This window comes from Ambystoma mexicanum, chromosome 9, assembly GCF_040938575.1.
Source record: "Ambystoma mexicanum isolate Mex_15411 chromosome 9, UKY_AmexF1_1, whole genome shotgun sequence".
Lineage (NCBI taxonomy): Eukaryota > Metazoa > Chordata > Amphibia > Caudata > Ambystomatidae > Ambystoma > Ambystoma mexicanum.
In genome coordinates this window covers 264,220,978-264,243,654 of record NC_090931.1, presented here as the reverse complement: position 1 = coordinate 264,243,654, position 22,677 = coordinate 264,220,978, and the positions used below count along the sequence as shown (strand labels likewise).

Genomic DNA, 22,677 nt, shown 5'->3' with positions numbered 1-22,677 from the left:
TATCTACCTGGGTGCGCTGCAGTGGCTGTTACTGTGCATGTGAGGGTAGGTGATACTCCCTGGGTACGCTGCAGTGACTGTTACGGTGCATGTGAGGGAAGGTGATATCTCCCTGGTTGCGCTGCAGTGGCTGTTACTGTGCATGAGAGGGAAAGTGATATCTCCCTGGGTGCGCTGCAGTGACTGTTACGGTGCATGTGAGGGAAGGTGATATCTCCCTGGGTGCGCTGCAGTGGCTGTTACTGTGCATGTGAGGGTAGGTGATACTCCCTGGGTGCGCTGCAGTGACTGTTACTGTGCATGTGAGGGAAGGTGGTATCTCCCTGGGAGCGCTGCAGTGGCTGTTACTGTGCATGTGAGGGTATACTCCCTGGGTGCGCTGCAGTGACTGCTACTGTGCATGTGAGGGAAGGTGATATCTCTCTGGGTGCGCTGCAGTGGCTGTTACTGTGCATGTGAGGGTAGGTGATACTCCCTGGGTGCGCTGCAGTGACTGTTACTGTGCATGTGAGGGAAGGTGGTATCTCCATGGGTGCGCTGCAGTGACTGTTATTGTGCATGTGAGGGAAGGTGATATCTCACTGGGTGCACTGCAGTGACTGTTACTGTGCATGTGAGGGAAAGTGATATCTCCCTGGGTGCGCTGCAGTGACTGTTACGTTGCATGTGAGGGAAGGTGATATCTCCCTGGTTGCGCTGCAGTGGCTGTTACTGTGCATGTGAGGGTAGGTGATACTCCCTGGGTGCGCTGCAGTGACTGTTACTGTGCATGTGAGGGAAGCTGGTATCTCCCTGGGTGCGCTGCAGTGACTGTTACTGTGCATGTGAGGGAATGTGATATCTCCCTGGGTGCGCTACAGTGACTGTTACTGTGCATGTGAGGGAAGGTGGTATCTCCCTGGGTGCGCTGCAGTGGCTGTTACTGTGCATGTGAGGGTAGGCGATACTCCCTGGGTGGCTGCAGTGACTGTTACTGTGCATGTGAGGGAAGGTGATATCTCCCTGGGTGCGCTGCAGTGACTGTTACTTTGCATGTGAGGGAAGGTGGTATCTCCCTGGGTGCGCTACAGTGACTGTTACTGTGCATGTGAGGGAATGTGATATCTCGCTGGGTGCGCTGCAGTGGCTGTTACTGTGCATGTGAGGGTAGGTGATACTCCCTGGGTGCACTGCAGTGACTGTTACTGTGCATGTGAGGGAAGGTGGTATCTCCCTGGGTGCGCTGCAGTGACTGTTACTGTGCATGTGCGGGAATGTGATATCTCCCTGGGTGCGCTGCAGTGACTGTTACTGTGCATGTGAGGGTAGGTGATACTTCCTGGGTGCGCTGCAGTGACTGTTACTGTGCATGTGCGGGAATGTGATATCTCCCTGGGTGCGTTGCAGTGACTGTTACTGTGCATGTGAGGGAAGGTGGTATCTCACTGGGTGCGCTGCAGTGACTGTTACTGTGCATGTGAGGGTAGGTGATACTCCCTGGGTGCGCTGCAGTGACTGTTACTGTGCATGTGCGGAAATGTGATATCTCCCTGGGTGCGCTGCAGTGACTGTTACTGTGCATGTGAGGGAAGGTGGTATCTCACTGGGTGCGCTGCAGTGACTGTTACTGTGCATGTGAGGGTAGGTGATACTCCCTGGGTGCGCTGCAGTGACTGTTACTGTGCATGTTAGGGAAGGTGATAGCTGACTGGGTGCGCTGCAGTGACTGTTACGGTGCATGTGAGGGAAGGTGATATCTCCCTGGTTGCACTGCAGTGACTGTTACGGTGCATGTGACGGAAGGTGATATCTCCCTGGGTGCGCTGCAGTGACTGTTACGGTGCATGTGACGGAAGGTAATATCTTCCTGAGTGCGCTGCAGTGACTGTTACGGTGCATGTGAGGGAAGGTGATATCTCCCTGGGTGCGCTACAGTGATTGTTACTGTGCATGTGAGGGAAAGTGATATCTCCCTGGGTGCGCTGGAGTGACTGTTACGGTGCATGTGGGGGAAGGTGATATCTCCCGGGTGCGCTGCAGTGACTGTTATGGTGCAGGTGAGGGAAGGTGATATCTCCCTGGGTGCGGTGCAGTAACTGTTACGGTGCATGTGAGGGAAGGTGGTTTCTCCCTGGGTGCGGTGCAGTGACTTTCACGGTACATGTGACGGAAGGTGATTTCTTCCTGAGTGCGCTGCAGTGACTGTTACGGTGCATGTGAGGGTAGGTGATACTCCCTGGGTGCGCTGCAGTGGCTGTTACTGTTCATGTGGGGGAAGGTGATATCTCCCTGGGTGCACTGCAGTGGCTGTTACTGTGCATGTGAGGGAAGGTGATATCTCCCTGGGTGCGCTGCAGTGACTGTTACTGTGCATGTGAGGGTAGGTGATACTCCCCGGGTGCGCTGCAGTGACTGTTACTGTGCATGTGAGGGAAGGTGATAGCTGACTGGGTGCACTGCAGTGACTGTTATGGTGCATGTGAGGGTAGGTGATACTCCCTGGGTGCACTGCAGTGGCTGCTACTGTGCATGTGAGGGAAGGTGATAGCTGACTGGATGCACTGCAGTGGCTGTTACTGTGCATGTGAGGGAAGGTGATAGCTGACTGGATGCGCTGCAGTGACTGTTATGGTGCAGGTGAGGGAAGGTGGTATCTCCCTGGGTGCGCTGCAGTGACTGTTACTGTTCATGTGAGGGAAGGTGATATCTCCCTGGATGCGCTGCAGTGATTGTTACTGTGCATGTGAGGGAAGGTGATATCTCCCTGGGTGCGCTGCAGTGATTGTTACTGTGCATGTGAGGGAAGGTGATATCTCCATGGGTGCGCTGCAGTGACTGTTACTGTGCATGTGAGGGTAGGTGATACTCCCTTGGTGCACTGCAGTGGCTGTTACTGTGCATGTGAGGGAAGGTGATAGCTGACTGGGTGCACTGCAGTGGCTGTTACTGTGCATGTGAGGGTAGGTGATACTCCCTGGGTGCGCAACAGTGGCTGTTACTGTGCATGTGAGGGAAGGTGATAGCTGACTGGGTGCACTGCAGTGACTGTTATGGTGCATGTGAGGGACGCCGGCACTGCTGCTGCTCCTGCTGTACCCGCTTCCTGTGTTGCATCGCCTCTTCATGGTGGAGTCACCTGCTCTGATGCTACTCATATTGTACTTTTCCTTTATGTTAGGGAAGTTTGAACTTCTGCTGCACGCGCTATGTTTAGGTTTAGCGTGTGATTAAAGTTGGAACCCTTCTGGCAATACTGTTTCTATTTAGTTAGGTTAAAAAGGAGCATGTTTTAGGCAAATTTTGTACATTCGGCCATTAAAACTGGTTAAAATTCTCCGCTGCACAGTAGACTATTGGCCTATTTAGGGAGCACCACTTCTTCGCTCAATCCCTGGCGGCCAGCTCTGGGGGCCGAGCCATCACTCCATTTTCACATCTTGCACTAGCGTGGCCTATTGCCAGTTATCAGCTGGATGGAAGAACTTACCTGCATCATCAGGTGGGGCTTTTGGTAGCATACCACTGCCTGTGGGTTGTGGGGGAATTCCCACTCCCATTCTCCACCCAGGCATCCGGAATGTCAAAGGAATGCCCTGCCAAGCAGAGGGTAGTTCTTTGCCATCGCTGAAGCCTGGAAGCAGGATGGGAGGAGGATACCACCACCCCCCCAAGCGAGCAGGGATGGTAGTAAAGCTTCCCCTAGCCACCAACACCCGCTGCCTTTCAATTACTTGCTGCCCGGTTTGGTGAAGGGGAAATGGATGCGGGTTGGGGCAGGACAAAGATACTGCAAGCAAAGTCAGCGACAGCGCCACAACCAAATCAGCCATTGGAGTTGGTGGTAGTAAGTGGAAGCCTCCTTGTAACAACGTTTTAAGACATCTATTGTACGTAAATAAAGGGACCCACACAGGTCCAGTAAACTGGATCACACAGGCACAGGTTTCAGGGGTAGAGAGGGAAGTGTGGATGGGTGACTGAGGGTCATTATTTCTAATTATACCCCAAAGCATAGATTTGTTCTAATTCTACCTGACACTTATTTCTAATCCTACATGATGTGGGCATTGTTTCCAATCATGCCCAGGTGTTATGAATTACACGTATAAGGGAAAGTGATTTGATTATAACTTGTTGTGAAAATAAGGTCTGTATCATTGTGGTGACACATTTGGGGGAAGCTGCAGTCATGCAAAATGGAGTTGGTAGTAAGTGGAGGTGTGGGAGGGGATAGGATGGCAAACATCCTTTCACCTGTAGCCCCCTCCTGATGATCTGGACTACCACATCCATCATGCCCCAGCCAGCATTGTCAATGGTGATAGATTGTGGGAGTTGTAGTCATACACCTGAAAAGGAGCAGGTTGCAGACCACTTGATCTAATGAGACGCTTGCACCAGTAGCATGGCGTGATCCATCATCTTCCAAGTGGCTGATCCCTGCTGGTTGCCCTCTCTGCACCACAGTTATCCCCATGGTTCTGGAGCCTAGTAACGTTTGGCTGCTGAAGAGTAGAATGTTACAATGGCATAGAATTGACAGTCCCATAGAGTAACGCATAAACTTGATGTCACTATTTAGCCCCATGGTTTTAGAATTTTGTCATTTCCATCCAGGGGAAAAGCAGTGATGGTCACTGTGTTGAAAATTGCTGTCCAATTGTTAAACATATATGAGGGTCCGAAACGGTGAAAAGGTGATTGTTTTGTTTTACACAAACTGCCCCAGTGTATGGAGTAAACAACACTGTTGAATATATGATAATTTGTCCAGAGTTGTGCAGTTGGTGGATCCTGTGTACATGGTGATATTGTGCTCATTGCTTGCCACTGCAAGGACATGTTCCAGTTTGGAGCTTTTCTTGTTGAAATTGAAGGTTGCTGCTAATTACGTTTGGTAGAGATTTGGTGGTTAGTGGCAGGTAGATGTGGGTGGGTTACAGATTAGGCAATGTAGTTCTTCTCTGCTCAGCATTGGCTGTACACATTTTGTGATGGCACAAATAAGTGAATGGAAAGGGTGGTATGCAGTAATGAGGATCTCTTGCATTGGAGTTTTAATGTATTTGTATATTAAATGTAATATAACGTGGTCTTGCATGGCAAACTTCTGCTATTTTGATGGCCTTGCTGTGTGTTGCCCTGCAAGAAAAGTGGGAGGGTGGTTGTTATTGCACTGGACGGGTGCAATAGTTGCAAATCCTGTTATGTTGATGCCTGTAGACCTCAGTGTCAGTGTGGTTCAAAGTGGGTAGTGGGCAGTAGAAACCATGGGTGTATTTTCATCCAGGTGACAGAGCCCAGGCCACTCATTTGAAATCAGCATTGCACGGCCTTTTTTACCTGGTTACATGCAGATTTGTGACAGGGCTGTCAGTCTAGAAAAATGGATACCTCTACTATGTGACCGCAAACGTATTTTGATGGCCGGGGGCCAACCGTCTCATGCACGATGTGACAAAATATAGGTTTCCGAGTTTGCCAATGAACGGCCATTTTGATGTAACAAGAATCGCCATTTTGTTTTCTAACCATTGCTCATTGCTTTCTGTTCTTATTGCTTCGCAGAACATTTTTCTGCTTACACTGCTCGACTGTAAAACATTGTTGTCTGCACGTAAAAGGACAAGGCCGCAGGGTCGCGAGGATAACAAGAGTTCGTTGAAACACAACGTAGGCAGCGCCAGGAAGAATGCCTGGCTCCCTTCCGAATGTAGCCTTGAAGCAGAGCTACAGGGCATTTAATCATTTCGCAGCTGCCAGCCAGTCTCGTTATATGGTAGAATATGTTAGAATAAAGCAGCTAAAGGCTTGAATTATGCTCTTCTTACGGCCCCCCCTTTGCTGAGCCCCATTAGAGGGTGTCGGCTCCCAGGACACGAATAGCACCTCATAGATAGCAAGGTCTGGAATGCAACTCTCCCCCTGTATGAAGCTCGCTTCCAAGAACAGAAGCGCTGTGTTCTGTTCAACAACTGAAAGATGCCTCCGCACTCACAAATTGCAAATTGTTACTAGAAAAGATGTTTGAAGGTGTCATAGTTGTCGAAAATGTCCATCATCACACCAAGTTCAAAGAAACCCAATAAAGGGGGGTGTTAAACATGTCATATCTGATTGTTTCATATGCATTCTGTATATATGTAACTGATGTACGTAATTCACTCTCTTGCATCCCTCGAGGTCTAGAGATACACGTCGCGGGGCGTGAGACCGAGTTGGCCAACTGAGACTTTTGCTTTGCAATAAACCCTAGCTTTGGGAATACAACCTTGTGTCTGGCATATCTATCGTGTGTGGTGACTCGCGTTGTTTCCATAGACGTAAGGGACCCCTAGGGGCCCCTTTCAGGGCGAGAGAAATTAACAGTGCTGTTGCTCAGTTAGCGTTATGTGTTTGTAGGCAGCTGCTGTCATGTGCAAAGGGCTGACTGTGTCAATAGCGTACAGTGGGTGGAAATGAAGATGTGACTGGGCTAGAGGGAGAGGGGGTATGGGCAAGCGAGAGGGAGCGTTTTGGTTGAAGGCTGTTGGACCAGTGTTGTTGGAGATTTTGGTTATCGGCTTAAACCGGTTCAGTATTAAGGGGCGAGGTGGGAGCAAAACAATTGAGTCCCATCTCCTGTAAATCTTGGCTGGGACATTGTATGCTGTCCCGTTCCATGTTTATGAGAATGGCAGTTCAATTCTGTTTGGAGCAGGCAGGGAGAATGGCCAGATGGGGTTTGATGCCCCATAGTCCATGGCTAATAAATTGCTTGTAGATTTACATCATGTCTGTGTATATCTTGGCGGAGGAAGGAGTGCCTGAGACAGTCTACTGAGAGTGGGCATCCCTTGGTTGAGGGCGTCATTCTGTTCTCTCGATTGTATTCAATTCTTGATTGGTCATGAAGGCTTTGCTGTGCTTTCCTCCTTCCTCTTAAATCCATTCAGATTACAGAGAAAGGGCCTTGACCCTCAGTTGGGAAAGTTGTTCTTGAGGGCCACTACAGTAAGTGTTTTAGGTTGTTCAGTCCTTACTGACTTTGGCTCGCCAGATATTTTGGACTACGACTCCTTGACACTAGAAAACAGAATAAAAGGTGCAGCATCATGGGAAACACACTTGTAAAGGCACAGGTTGCAGATCTCGACCCTGTGTGATCTAGACTGCTATCCTTCGGAAAGGTTTGGATCCAGTTGAGCAGATTTACTATCCTTGAATGTATCTCAGGTTTAAGCTGCACCTATCCTGTAACAATTCCCTGCATCAAATAGGAATCCCTGGATACTGCATGTAGACCTTGCAGTTCAAGACACAGCATCATTGCCTGGATCCCATTGGCAAGAGGTTGGTCTAGTCAGCATCATGTTGCAACTGCCTGTACTTAAGTCAACATCAGATGCACTTGGATTCTCCAGGGACATTTAACCCCTTTCACGCCTCTCCACTGCTGTCACGTCCCCTACAGTAGCAATTCTGGTTTATCGGTTACAATCAACTGTGCTTCGATGAGGGACCCAGCCTCTCCAGAAATGATATACATACACCGGCAGGAGATGTTTCAATGAATTTATTTGTTTTCTCCTTTCAGGTCTATAGTACAAAAGCATGCAAAAAAATATTATCTCTATTAATGGTACATATTTACAGCGTAACAGCCACACGCTGTTACTTTACGGAGTGCATATAGTTAATATCATGCTGAAATTCCAGGCAAATACATACAAGTACCACTTAACATAGAAGGTAACAGACAAGAACATGTTGAGGGTGAGCAGGCAGATATGCATAAATGTATATATATATATATTATTTTGCAAGGTACAATGTGCATCAGAGCTACAGCACTGCAGTGATCCGACATCCCAACCAGCCCCACCTTCTGTAAAGCATCATGTTAACTCTTTGTGTGACCAGACTGTTCCAGCACATGGAATGCTTGAGGACAAAGACATCCAGAACAATGTGCCAGGGTTTCATTGGAGGAGACAGGATGCAGGTAGACGACACTTCTTCATGCAGACACGGACACAGCACACACAGCTCTCTCTTTATTAGAATGCATGCACGATTATACCGTTTATTGGTCCAAAGTGCCACCCTTAGCAGAGCGGTTCCACTGCTGGGGTCATCCTTGGTTCAGTAAAGCAACATTGCTCATAATTGCTCCTCTGCCTAGACCTTGTTCGGGTTACACACGTCATCCATTGTGAAGCATCATTTCAAGTACAGCTTTTATAGATACATTGTAACTATGGACAGAAAACGCCAGAACGTTTGTAACAAGACAATTGCTATGGTAACGCTCCCATTGAGTAGTATAATTGGAAGATTTATTTTCATTAGGTTGTTTTTCGACATTGCTTTGGCGGTGGCCGATATAATAATTTGCATGCCACTGAGACTGCCACATATTTGCGATATGTAACACCAGGAGTACTTTTCTGTCTGCGACTGTTCCTCAGATGAAGTTGGGCTCCAGGGATGCTTAGCTGTTGCATGAGCCCATATGAATGTGAATTGGCTAGATTCTGGTCTAGCTTGTGAACCATAAGTAAACCCTAATAGCCTAGTCAGTGGGCCTCATTACGACCCAGGGGGTAGAGGGTTAACGGTGCCGGTAGAGCTGCCGGTGCCGTTAACCTTCTACCGCCTCATTGCAAGGTCTGCTCGCCGGTCCCGCTAAGGACATCTGGTAAAACCAGGCGTCCTTAGCGGGACCCGCTAGCAGACCAGGATGCTAACAACGGGCCCGTCATTAACGGGCCCGTTGTTAGCATCCTCCCCATTCCCATTGAGCCCTATAGGGGCTCAAATGGGAATGGGGATGTACCGGGTCCGGGAAAAAGGGAATTACCGGGCCCTCCAAGGTCGGAATGGCCCGGTCATTCGCTATTCCTCGACCCCGGACCCAGTACCCGGTATGGGGGTAGCCATTCTGGGTCTGATTCATGTGTTTGGCGGGCTGCTCACGCATGCACTTACTGTATCCCAAATGGTACTTTTTGCGTGGGATGAGCTTGCAGAGGAGTGGGGAACTAAATCTTGAGAATGCTGACAAGTGGATTTCTGTTATTGTTGTTGGTTGTTCCAAGCCCATCCATCTGTGGATTCAGAGTGAAATAGCCATGCAGTATCATGCAAACCTTCCCAGCCGCCTTCCCAATTAGGACGGAGGGGTCCGCTAGATGCCGGTCATCCATGCTACAGCACAGGGGTCTGCAACCTGCGGCTCTCCAGATGTTTTCGACTAGGATTCCTAGCACTTGACTATGCTGGCTAGAGCTGATGGAAGTGCTAGTCCAAAACATTTGGAGAGCCAGAGGCTTCAGTTTTCTGCATAGCGCCAGTCCTACCTGGTCTGCCAATATCTGCACAATGTGCCCACCAAGAATGAAGCTCTACTTAGCTTTTATGAAGGTTTAGGTAACATGCTTCCAAACAATATGCAGCTAATCGACCAAGTGGCTCAAATCACAACTCGCCCGCAATGGGAGGACCTGCAAACGGTCCTTCTCTTGTCACACACCCACCCTCTGGAACTCGATCCCTCTATTGTCTCGGATAAAAAAACCACAAGTCTCCAACTCGCTAAATCTCTCAAAACTTAGCTTTTTCAACAATACCTGATGAAGGACTAATCCCGGTGGACGCACTGACCACAACTCTGTGCTGCACTACAGCACCCACTTCTCTCAAGATTGGTCCGGGCTTTAAACAATAAAACAATAGTGTCTCTACTGTAGCTGTGCAACGCAAAGCACTTACTGCATGCAGAACCCACAGTGATATCCTTTGCATGTTGCAATTCTGAAGCACTACTACGTCAAATGTGGAAAAGGCTAAAACAACATTTATTCTAGGTCTATTCTTGTTTGAAAAGGCAATAAACAAGAGGGATTTATTTATTTATTTTATTTTTAATATTTGTATAGCGCACTACAGCCCACAGGCATCGAGGCGCTGTAAGAATATGCATGCAGGCTTGCTTCACGGTTACAGGAGAGCGGCCCAGTACAATGGATTAATACAGTTGCTTAGTTTACAGGGATTATTGCATCATTCCTCCCTTAGGAGAACGTTTAATATAAAAGGTTCTGTTGAATGTTCCAGTAGGACGGCCTTCCCCACACCAACATTTGTTTCATAGAAATCAGGGTCCCCACTAACGAGTAGATTTCACATAAAAAGTACATTCGCTTATTCTATGCAGTTTCCCTCCCTTCCCACTTTGTGACCGTCTAGCCTTTCAGAAGTTTGCTAAACACTTATCTCTGCTAGTCTTTCTTGTTGTCTCGTCTCACTGGAATCCATGACGCCATGATACTTACTGGTCTAAGCTGCGCTTTAGAAGCTTTTCAACATAACATCCCTCCCCGCGCCCCCTCAAGGGAGAGGATTACATGCAAGATCCGGTGATGCCTGCAGTACAGATGTCAGCGGGTCAGCACAGCAGCGACTCTCCTGCCTGCTAGCCAAACATCTGGATCAAAGCGAACTCTGCTGGAAGGAATATACCTGCTGCTTGTCTTAAATGGCTGACGCCACAGGCGGTTCATTAGTCATTGCAGATGACACAAACAACTGCAAACTGCTCAGGCAGCCTGCAAATGCAATGACAAGGCGAGCTATGAAGCAGACTCAGAAGTGGAGTCGCAATCAGATAACCGTGGACGTTCTGCGTTAAATTCTCTGCATGTCTCATTGCCTTACGAGAGATTCTCCTGGTTGGGGCATCTATTCAGTAGAAGGCGAACATAAAAATGAAATTGGGCACGCCGATTGCTTCGCCTCCATGAGACCCCAATTCTATATTGGTCAGCGTGCCAGCGCCCCAAGCGTTCCTTTGGCTATCCCAGTAAAAAAGCTGCCCAATGTTCTCTGGGCCTGCACCCTTCCACCGCACAGCTTCAGGGTGGCGCAGACACGCTGAGAGATCATGTTTAAAAACTGCCATGGTTGAAGCCCCCCCCAGTGCCAAGGGCTTTTTTGGTGATTTCAGTATTTCACCATGCAAAGCCTTCTAACATTTTCTCCTCATTAACCCCTTAAGTGCCGAGGACAAGCTATCTCGTCCTTGGCACTGGGGAGGTAATCCCAAGGACGAGATACCTCGTCCTTGGCACTTAAAGGGTTAATACAAATGCCTGATATTCTGGTGCTATGGTTCTTATACTGCAATAGCCATCATTGGATTGGGCTGATGGCGATGATTGCTTGTCAGAGAGTAGCATAGTTAAACTGGTGATTCCTGCTCTGGAACTAGTCCCCTTGTTTCCAGAGCAGATTTATGTAGTACAGTAAAACCATTTTAAGCTTATGGCTCTGTGTTTCTAAAATTATGTCTGGCATTTTGCTCAATAAACTTGAACACAAAAGCATTATCAGGTCTATGTAGCTCGAGTGATGCTGTGTTGTTCTTTTCATTCTCATACTGTAGACTCCATTTATTATTGAAAAAGGAAATACAGCAAACAGCATAATTCTGACAAATATCTTGACCAGATAGTCTGCAACATATCGCCGGTTTCAGAGCATTTTATCATGTGCACCTTAGACGATGTAAGATTTCAAAAACAAACTCAAACAACTGGACATCGGCTATAAATAAGTTATATTATCTTGGTTTTCATTAAGGCCTCTGAGTCACATGCAGAGAACCTTATTTTAATTTCCTTTTTGTGCAATAATCTTCAAAATTGTTCAGGGTTTCACTGGATATTTCATGCCACAGCAGATCGTAGCAACCACCCGAGCTTATCAGAATTGTTAGCTTCCTAAAGCAAAATGTTTACCCAATGTGTTCTTAGTGGTATGCGCAGGGGCGTTGAAAGGGGGGGCTAAGGGGGCTATAGCCCCTGATCTTTTGGTTGTAGCCCCGGATAGATTCTCAGGAGCTACAGCCAAAAGACTAGCTAGCCCCCAGTCCCAACAGTTCCGACATCAGTTTAGCCCCGGGTGTTTTCCAGACCTAGTGACTCCCCTGGCTATGCGGGTAGAGCTGGGGTTATAGTCTCGCAGCGATCATCTAGACTAGATTGATTGTTGTATATTTCAAGGAATGACAGATATCATTCCAAAATTGACCACTTCCCTCAAATCCACAACCTGAATTACCTCCTAAACCGAGCAATACTTTGCAGATCCAAATATCCAATCTTTCTTTGTTCTGAAATGAGCACCTCTGATGCTAGTTCTGTCTGAATAATTCCAGACACTTTAAGTCTATAACTCTAGTACTGTACATGCCGTCAATTAGTGTGACATCATCAATCAAATTAAAATTAATTTAGAGGTAACAACATAGATAACTAAAGTAAGTACATTGCAAATAGAGAAGCCCACACATTGTTTTTTATTTAAAGATGTGTTTGCTTGTGCAAAATATTTTCTGATTCTCATGTACTTTCTTGTGGAACAGGTTGGTTGGCATGACTTGCCTATTGCCTCGCGCCTAATCTTTGTATAATGTTAACGTCCCGAAAAGGCACATTAGAAAGCTTGGAATTATACAAGCACCCATTCTCTTTCTGCCAACGGGTTGAAATATGTGTACATATATTGCTTCCACTATTAAACATGTTTTAATTGTGAAAATAGTGTCCATGCATTCTGTGACGAAGCGCAAGATGGGTGAAACGCGTTAGTGTATCCTGTATGTTTTCTTTTTATCCACTTGGAGCCAAACCAAGATGATTTGTGGACAACATATCATGGACTGAGCTATTTGGAGTGAGTGTCGCTGATTCCTCACTGCTGGGAGAGTCCCGCTATAATTATGTAAATATACATATATATAATGAGGCAAAAGTTTCTTTTTTGTGATATTGATCTCATGGTAACACACCTCTTTGAAGAGGGGGTAGGAGTTAGTATCAAGTGGAGTAAAAGAACATTTAGGCACAGGGTTCAAGACGGGTGTAAAAAACCTCCATATATGCAACAGATACATTGATTATTTTCTTTTCTTATTATTTTAATCTTCTTGTAAATTATTGTCCTAAATGACTGAAAGTTTGAATGTGTGCCAATTTGGTACCTTTTCCTGTCAGAATCAGTAGGGGGTGCACTATAGAAGTTGTTTGATGGTCCTCAAAAAGAAGTAAAAATATATAGCTGTATTTACATTTTGCAAGATATTCCAAATATAAGAATGCATGATCAAAAAATTAAAAAAGAGTTACCAGCGGACAAACGCATCTCAAGTAAAAGTATTTATAGGCAACATGTGTAAACCATGCCTAATGCGTATCACTCTAAGTGGAAACGTCTGTGGGGCCGCTGACCAAACAAACTTGGAGGTCACACACTGTAACCGAATGCATTTTTCAAAGTTTGTAAAATAATTTGTTATCGTTCCTGCGTTTCTGACATACAAACACAGGGGCCGATTCACAAAGAGGTTACTGTGAGTAACTCTGACTATCTCCTAACCTAAACCTAGAGAGAGACGTTCGATCCACAAACAAATTAATGTTTAAGTGTGATTCAGTCCCGATTTAGTAAGCCAGGATAAGTCTGAGTTACTAACAGTAACTTCTATGTGAATCAAACATCTCGCTCCAGGTTTCAGGCAAGGGTATATTAATGTAATGCGGGCATGACCATGTAAAACATTATGGATGGGGTTTCATAATGGGACAGATGTGGAGGTAGATGTGGAACTGTGGTTTTGATGGGTGCAAGCCATGGGTACTCAAATCATGTGTGCCACTCCGGTTGTATGGGTTTGGGGGTTACACTTGAGTATGGGGGTGACACTTGGGTATATGTTTATCCTAGGGGGAGAACCCAAGATCTGATAAATGACGGCACTCCGGCTCTGGGTGAGCCTCTAATTGTGGGAGAGGGTGTGGTAGAGCTAAAGAGGTGAGTTTCATCATAGCTCCTTTAATGTTGATGTGGTAACGGATAGGTGTGAGGTCGCTGTGTGATTGGAGTCATGAGTGTAGTGTAAGGAGGTAGAAGCTTTTAGAGAGGAGTCTGTTCATCAAGGTGAGGGGGGGAAGTAGACAAACAGTGGCTCGATGTAGTCAGGAGAATTCATGTGTTGGCCTCTAACCGAGAGCCTGGGGGCTTTGGTAGAAATGACCAAATACAATTTTACGTAAGGACAAGTGACTGCATTTATTTGACCAAAAAAGGTAGGTAATGTGGTATATATATATAGTGCATAATAGGTGGGGTGTGGGGTAAGGGTACAGGTTAGTATAGGATGGTAATGAGAGGCTGTGGGGGGTCTCCCCCCACATAATAAAAAAAGTAAAAAATAATGTTTGGTTTTAGGTTAAATAAATTCGGTCACTTCTCCATTACGTAAAATATAAAATATTTTCGAAATAATCGTGTATATCCAGAGCTGGGCCGTCAGTTAGATGTTCATGGCAGTAGTATTGGCTTGGTTCAGTTAGGTTGCATGGAGTATGACCCAGTTTTCTGATAATCTTTTGATAATCACATTTCACGTGTGATCATATTATGGTTGTAAATCATATTGGGTGAATTCCATCAAGGTCGCACAGAGCCTTACACGAAAGTGTCCATTCTCAGATTTCCTTTGTCAGTGAGTTGTCGGTTAGTTCATGGAATGGTCATATCATTTGGTGATCTGTATTTTTTGGGTTAAAGTTGAAAGTATGATAAGTTGGTTGAGGTTTCAGGGATGGTGTCATGCTAGTGGTAGTTGACTAGCCAGATTTGCAGCTGTTTTCTGAAGGTCAGGTAGTCTTTTCTGTGAAGGTGCTTTGACAGATAGTTTCAGAGGAATCTGAAGGAAGATACTCTGTGCAGTTTTCGATTGAATCTTAGTACTACTACCAAGACATTGTTGCAGGATTGGAGTGTGCTCAATGGTTAGCACGATGAGTTATGTATCGAGTTTTGAAATGAATCCTCCATTTGATTGGAAGTCAATATAGTGTACGGAGGGCTGGAGTGATACGTTTGTATCGTTTCAGTCACAGGAAAAGTCTGGCTGCCACAATGTGATCTCTATGTAGTCTGTTGATTAAATATTCTAGGAGTCCATGGTAGAGAATGTTGACGAAGTCTAGTCTCTATAGAGTACAAGTGTTATGACTGCCATGCATGTGTCGCGGTCCGGTACCGAATGAATACAGCCGATTGTTCAGAGCTGGAACAAGCAGCTCCTTACAATGGCTTTAACCTGTGGCTTCAGTGTCTGGTTACTGTCCATCACAATGCTGAGGATTCTGACTGTTGTCATGGGCAGGGCCAGAAAACTGGATTAGGGGTTGGAAATGTTTTGCCAAAGGTCATATGCTCAGTTTTGGTCAGGTTGAGTTGAAGCCTGTTTGTATTCATCCAGGAACCTATGTGTGCAAGCATTTGCTGTAGGGTCATTTGTGAGCTTGTGGATGATTTGCATGCCATTTGCATAGCTGAAACATGTGAGGCCCGAGTTGCTAATAAGTTCCAGTAGCGGCATCATAAAAGTGTAAAGGCAAGAGACTGGACCCTTGGGGTACTCTGCATGACAACAATCTGATGATCCAGGGTGAAGCAGTTCCTTTTACTCCAATGTCCTCTGGTCTTTTTAGTAGAATCTAATGGGCGATCATATTGAAGGCAGTGCAAATGCCCAGTAGGATGACGGCACCTGGTGACTTGGTGACTGCATTTTGTTTTTTATGATGTCCCATATCGGGCATAGTGTGGGTTCTGTTCCACTCATTGGTCAGAATCTGTACTGTGACTAATAGAGGAGGCTATTGTTTTCAACATATTCGTGTAGTTGATGGTAAGTATATTTCTCGAACTGTTTGGCAGAAAAATGTGTGTTGCCGATGGTCAGTAATTGGCTGAGCCATTGGCAATAGACTTGTTTTTTTTTTTAGCAGAGGTGTGACATAGGTGGTTGTTTTGAAGGAATGCAGCATCTCACCTGACCCAATGGAGGCATTGAGGAGGGCTACGATGGATAGTGCTAGCCTTGATTGCGAAGTCATTGCTTTCTAAATGCTGGAGGGAACAGCTCTTTAGGGGAGCCTACTGGATTGCTAGTGTTGACCATTGTGAGGAAGTCCTTGGTGGGGGAAGGGTTGAAAAGCTAAAATCCTTGTTAGGAGTGGTGTAATTGGTACGTTTATGTCCAAATGGTCTTGAATTTGGAGGATGGGGTTACTGAAGTGCGTCACAGATCTTTGGATGGTGTTGGTGTCGTGGTGCAAGCTGCAGAGGTTTTGAATTTATGGATGATTATGAAGGCTTCCTTCTGGGGTTGTTCTGCTGATACTATTTGGTGTGTGCAATGAGTTTTCTCTGCTGTGATGGTTTACACTCTGTAGAACAAAAGGTGCTGGTGATATGCCAATTTGCCTCTAGGAAGGTAATTTCCTCTCCAGATTTTCTTGAGCCTTCATTTGTTAATGTGATTAAGATAGGCTGTAAATCATTTGGTAGCTTGTTTCTTTTGTGAGAATTTGAAGGGCTTCTTGCTGGTATTCTGTCAAGAGGTTATCCAGTTATGGCTGTAGTCTGGTGTTCTCCTTTGTTTTTTGTTGTGCACTAAAATTTGGAACTTTAATTTGTCCCGGAAGATGTCCATTTGTAGAAGGTCTGATTACCATTGGGGAGCTTTGGTCAAGATGCTGGACGGGATAGAGACGCGGTCTCCCTTGGGCAAACGGACTAGTGAGGAGCTGGTGCACTTCTCATCACTGAAAACACCATCCAAGGTGTGCTCCTCTTTGTGGGTGGGTCCTTTAACCAAATGTTTGCGATGTAGCATACCAAGGTCAACATAAAGTGACTTTGTGACTGGGGTTTCCTCCTTTTGCTGCCAGATGCTGAAGTATCCCCAAATGGTGAGGTGTTGAAAATCTATCAAACGTTTAGCAATGGCGTCAGCCAGGTTCCGCAAAAGATAGGTTGTAAGAAGGAATTCTGGAGATGAGACGGAGGTATGGCATGTGAGGTAGAGTAGTTTTGGAGGAGCGTTCGCAGTGTGGGATGTCTTCACAGCATGGTTTTTTCACTTTGATGGAGTCCTTATGAACATGTGCAATCATTCTCTCCTGGCTGTTCTGTTGGCAAACATGATATTTTAGCCTGTGGGGTTGGCTTCATGTATAATCTCAAAGTGATCCTCAAATAGAGAGGGTTCTGCTATAAAAAGTAGGTCTATTTTTCCTGGAAGAGAAAATCATACATGTCAGAAGAACGTTTGACACTATAGAGGCCACTGATTAGGAGACATTGGATTCTGATATTTTCTATGAGGCTCATTTGTGTAGAAGGAAATATTTCCGTCCTTGTGGTGTGGACTTCCCAAGAGTCTGGGTTGTTGCATTTATCTTCAAACCAGCTGAGTATGTTCTTCGTGAGGTCAGGTTGGTGGTTTTGAGCCCCTCCAGGATCTGTGGTATGGCGTTTCGTGATGAACGGCGTACTCTGCGTTGACTCCTGTGGTGAGGTACCCGTTGGTCTATTTGAAGGCGTAGGTCCAGCAGTCGAGGATGTGGTCATCTGAAGGTTTCTTGTGTTTTGTGTTAGTCATCTGTATGCTGATTTAATTGTTTGTGGTGAGACTTAGCATCTGTTGCTGGCTCTTAGAGAGGAGGATATTAAGGTTACCATTAATTCTAATTCTATTTGAATAATATCGCTCTGTATCGGCCGCACAGTGTTTAACAGTCTGCATCTGCCTGATCAGATGCCATAATTGAAGACTTGCAAAGTTTTAGTTGACGAAAACTTGGATTTTGGCCTAAGGGTTTTCCCCACATCCTATCAGTGTGTTTATGTAGGGACCTGAATCATACTACAAAGTCAAACACCTTCTATAATGATATTACAGTACACAATGTTGACTTTGTTACACCACATGTGCACATTTTATGTATTAGCAAGCAAAACACTCAATTTAATGCACCCCCTAACGTAATTTAGTAACAATGTATGACTTCGTCACAAAAGTGTTCAGGAAACAAGGTGAACAAACTAAAGGTAAAGTGCAGAATTCGATAAACAATTATTTTTATATTGCACACTTATATTGTCTTAAGTTAAATGGAACATGAATTCAAAACATAAAACAAAGCATATCCCTTATATTTGCACATATGTTGCATTACAGATCCTTTATAAAAGAGGTAAATTCTCGCTTCATTAAAGTATGTTGGTTAAATTGTTCTGGCACAGTCAAAGGCCCTTCACATATCGGGTATTCTGCCTGTTAATAAAATCACACCTTTTTATCAACTTTCTTGCACTATTATTCACTTTTAGAAACAAGATTCGCAGCCCTCTTTGGTTTGCCTTTCTAGTGCATTTGATACCCAATACCAACATTAGAGGCAGCATCGCAGAAGCCTTACACCATTGCAAGTGCAATCAGCACTAGGGAAACTATTGCCCTGGTGCAAAAATACATTCTTGTAATGCATTTTTGCCCCAGGGCAACGTTTGCACCAGCCCCAGTTCTGAATATGCTCTATGCACTAGAATCATTTTTGCTCTAGTCCTAATTGCACTTGTACCGGTGCACAACGTATGTAATACCGCAGTAGGAAGTCTAAATGAGGGATACATGTCTGGAAAAGTGAGCAATATTTCTAGCCCACTGACTATCCTTAAACATAAAAGTATGTAGTGTGGTGTGAAGATGGAATATGAACGAGGGCCCATTATTCTAAGGTCAGCACTGCCCCTGCAGTGCAGAGAAACTCCTTGGTGTGTAATCTTTCCAGCCTGCTGAAGGGTTGAAGGGGCATCATGGACTATTGGCTTTGCCTGACATTTGATCTCTCGCAACATCTCAGAAAGAGTAATAAACATGCTCTATCATCCATCAAGAAGACACTGCGGGCTCTCACTGTCTTGTGAAACACTGCCCGAGGAAGAATGGAAAGCTAGCTGACTCCTAGACGGCTATTTCCATAGCGTTTTGGTTTCATTTTGGGACACTGCCTACGGTACTCTATGATCTTAGTTAGAGCCATAATGACCATTCAACTCAAGTTTGGTTTAGGGAATGATTGTGTTTTTTTGTAATGCTATACTTTGACCATTTAGCAGTTGCTGTAGTGCCCACGGGCAATATGGCCAGGCCTTGAGTGCAGGGCCCCTGTTCCCTATGGCAGCAGCACATGGCCCTTTGCCATGCTCCATACACAGCCCATGGCCACAGCACCCCTGCTGTATTACACACAAGGCAAGTGCCTTTGGCGGCCATTCCTTACTTGCACTGAGCCAGCAGCAAGGCCCCTGAGCAGCTAAAGCTCACGCTGTGGGAGGACAATGTAGGGACGCGCACAGTCATCGGTCAGAGTATTAAATGCGCTAACCATTGAGGCTTTAAAACTGAAAGTGAGAGAGGTAAATTTTGGAATGCTTGGGTAGAGGGCGGATACCATTGGTTATAGCCCCCTGCCTCTCCATTTTCTTCACAGGAACTCCTAATCCTCCCATGTTCCTCATTCTAAAAGGTACCGATCAACGCTTTGTGTTTAAGCACACGTAAGATCACACATATTTAGATGGAAACGCACACAAAATGAAAAACCCCAGATACATAGCCAATTATTTTACTAAGGAAATTTGGAAAGGTAACATTCTAGAGAACCCTAAAATGCTCTGTCTGTGGATGGTAACCTTTTAAAACACATGCATCCAATAATGCTTGTTTATAGGTATTCATCCTTTTCCTATGCAGCCGGACTTCTTGTTATATCTGCGCTTTAATTTTCACACCTACAAATGACATCCTATTAAATGACTTTATGTCGGAAGTAAGAAAGTAACAAAAAGAAGTGATGATGCAAGCCATTGATTAAGAAGTGGATATGTCTATGTAGGATTCACTGGGCTGTGTCCTTAAGACAGGCTGCTGCAACCTGCAGATGTTTGGAACTACAACTCCCATGATCCGTCATCACTGACTATGTTGGCTTGGTATGATAGGAGATGTAGTGCAAAACACCCGGAGAGCCAAATGTTTCAGATTTGCCTTAAGATAAAGAAGGTGGTATGCTCCTGCGTTGTTGCATTTTCTCTTGTTCAAGTCAAGTGATAGACAGTTGTCTCCAGTAGATTACAAAATTTTGCAAGGGGGCGGCAGCATGAGTTTGCTCCCTAATGCAAAAGCAAACATTTCTGATTCAGAGTTCATCAGAAAATTCCTGCTGTATGTTCACAGTTCAATTCTCCATGTTCGTTTCACAAAACATGTGTCTTTATTTGGGCAAACTAAGTCCCATAGGCTCAGGTCAGTTACCTCGGCACCATGCAAATCAAGCAGAGCTACACGGTGCCTAGAACGGTAGAGTCCTATATAGTCCAGTGGCCAGACTCTGAATATTAATGATCTCCTGCAGATCACTTTACTGCTTGTATCTGTGACCAAAGATACCTCTCCTTGACAATTTCCATGTTATAAACCTTTTGGTTCTTTAAATATAAATAGCACATTCATTGGTCAAACAATCCTTACACACAAAACATAGCTTACAAGACACATATAAGCACAAATGGATATGAGGCACATGGGTGGTATTTGGTATACACTTACACACAAAACATATACGTTGAACACAAGACAGTCAACGACAAGCAACAACATTGCTTGACAAAATGTAAACCTTCATGAAAACTTGAAGTACATCTGAATCTTAATTCCATTTCTCTTTTCGCTTTGAAGCTTTGGTTCATGATGTGTGTGTTTGTGTATGGTAGTGCGTTGTTGTGTGTATATCTGTGCAACACAAAAACACAATGGTTTCAGCAGCAGATGAGTCTGACTGGAGAAGCTTTGCGGGGGACCTCAGGAAGCCGCCTCGTCTTCTTCAAGATCAGGAAGTTCAAAGTCTTTTGCGCAGTCTCCACTGGCCTGCTTTCTACATTAGAGACAAAAAGTTAAAGAAAAAAACAGGTTTGGTGAACAGATGGAGGAGGCCTTCAAAGAGCAATTCTGAGAAACCAAGCAAGGGAGGAAATCGTATCTGCTTAGAGAATCTGAGAACTTTGTTAAGCATCCTAATAGGCTGCATACAAACCATTAAAATATTCTAACTGGAAAAAGGGCATGGTTATTCAACTACAGTATGTGCGAGGATGAGCTCTCAGGAGGCCTGTATCAAGGGATATGTTTGCAGACAAGATAAACGTTCTTCTCTTACCCAAGTTATTGTTTGTCGTCAAACACTTTACAGTTTAATAGAGTGCCTGATGTTACAAAAACTAAATAAATGAGTCACCATTTCTTGATTAGACCGAATCAAAGTAATAAAATAAGCCTATGCATATCTCATTTCATCATTTATAAGCAAAGCTAACATTTAGGACAGTACGATTCCAACCTGGGTGCCCGGAGTTAGATAAAATAAAACATTGTTAATCAATCCGTTGTGTCATATTTCATGATTAGGTCCTATTTATGCAAACATTTCCCTGCCTTGTATTACATTTCCACAAACCAATAATTGAGTAGACTACCAGGTCCAACCATTTTACATTTAATATGTCTCAAAATTCTGGTAGGCTAGTGCATATCCCGCTGTTTTAACTGATTTGGTAGATCTTTTTCTCTGTTGAACAGTCAATATGCTATATATTTATATATATATTACGATATCTGTGCATTGGGAACCGAGTATGTGCTCAGCCATCCTCACTTTGACACCTGGCTTGGATGCCCATGGAGTCATGTTGCACCATTTTATCTTCACCCTGAGGCTGTCTGAATCAGAAAATATGCTTCAATATTACAGACATTTTAATGTTATGGTGAGCGTTGTGGAAAAAATAAATGAGAACCAAGCATAGCATACATTACGCACTTAGTACATATTCAAGCATGGAATCATGATCACAGACATATTTGTCAAATATAAAGCTCTGTAGTCATTCTTTTGTTCTCAGAGAATCATACTTACTTCCATTAATGCTCTTTCTGATGGATGTTCCTCCCACCCATTCCTCATCATAGATATATTCTCCAGGGGCAGATCTCAGAAATCTTTCAACAGCAGGCGGCGCCATGCGATATTTGTGTCAAGGTCCTTTGGCGCTATTTATCTCTGAGGATGGAAGTGACATCAGCATTGGTACAAACAGCTTGCACTGCGTTCTGTGACCTCGGTTTTCTCGTTTTTCATCCATACGCAGCCGCATTGGGGAATATATGTTATTAAGAGGTTACACTTGAAAACATTGAAAGAGACGAAGAAGGAGAGTGTATGCTAACTGTGGGATAGGATAGGATGTCGATGAAAAATCTGTGGGAGGAACATCCATCAGGAAGAACATTACTGGAGGTAAGTAATTTGTTTTTTAATGGATAGCGTGCTCCCACTGATTCCTCATCTTAGATTGACTCATTTGCTGGAGGAGGGAGGAGTGAACTCCCATTGATATTATATTAAAATCTGTCTGGGTGGGCGTCCTGACCTAAAAGAGTGTCCAGGCACTGCCGTTTTGCTAAAGTATGAATAGAAGCTCAAGTTGCTACTTGGCAGATGTCTTGCGGCCGCCTGTACCCCTCTTAGGAGTGCCAACGTGGCAGCTACCCCTCTAGGTGAGTGTGCCCTGAAATCATAAGGGATGTCCTTTAATGCCATAGATGAGCATTTAGATACGCATAATACAATCCATTGAGATATGGTCTGCTTCGTCACACCCTTGCCTGTCTTAGTAACCCACAAAGAGTTGGTCATCCGATCAGAAACTATTTGTTCTGGTGATTTAAAAGCCTGA

The 22,677-nt window shown here is 44.9% G+C and overlaps 1 protein-coding gene across 3 annotated transcripts in view; it reads right to left on the bottom strand.

Moving 5' to 3' along the window:
- Positions 1-7,519: 7,519 nt before the first annotated feature.
- LOC138487944 (calcium/calmodulin-dependent protein kinase kinase 1-like) overlaps positions 7,520-22,677 on the bottom strand; it is a 1,547,719-nt gene continuing 1,532,561 nt past the window's right edge. For all 3 annotated transcript variants that reach the window (XM_069614593.1, XM_069614594.1, XM_069614595.1), the window contains one exon: positions 7,520-20,819. In XM_069614593.1, coding sequence (XP_069470694.1) covers positions 20,747-20,819 — 73 coding nt within the window. In that variant the 3' untranslated portion in view covers positions 7,520-20,746. The remainder of the gene's footprint in view (positions 20,820-22,677) is intronic.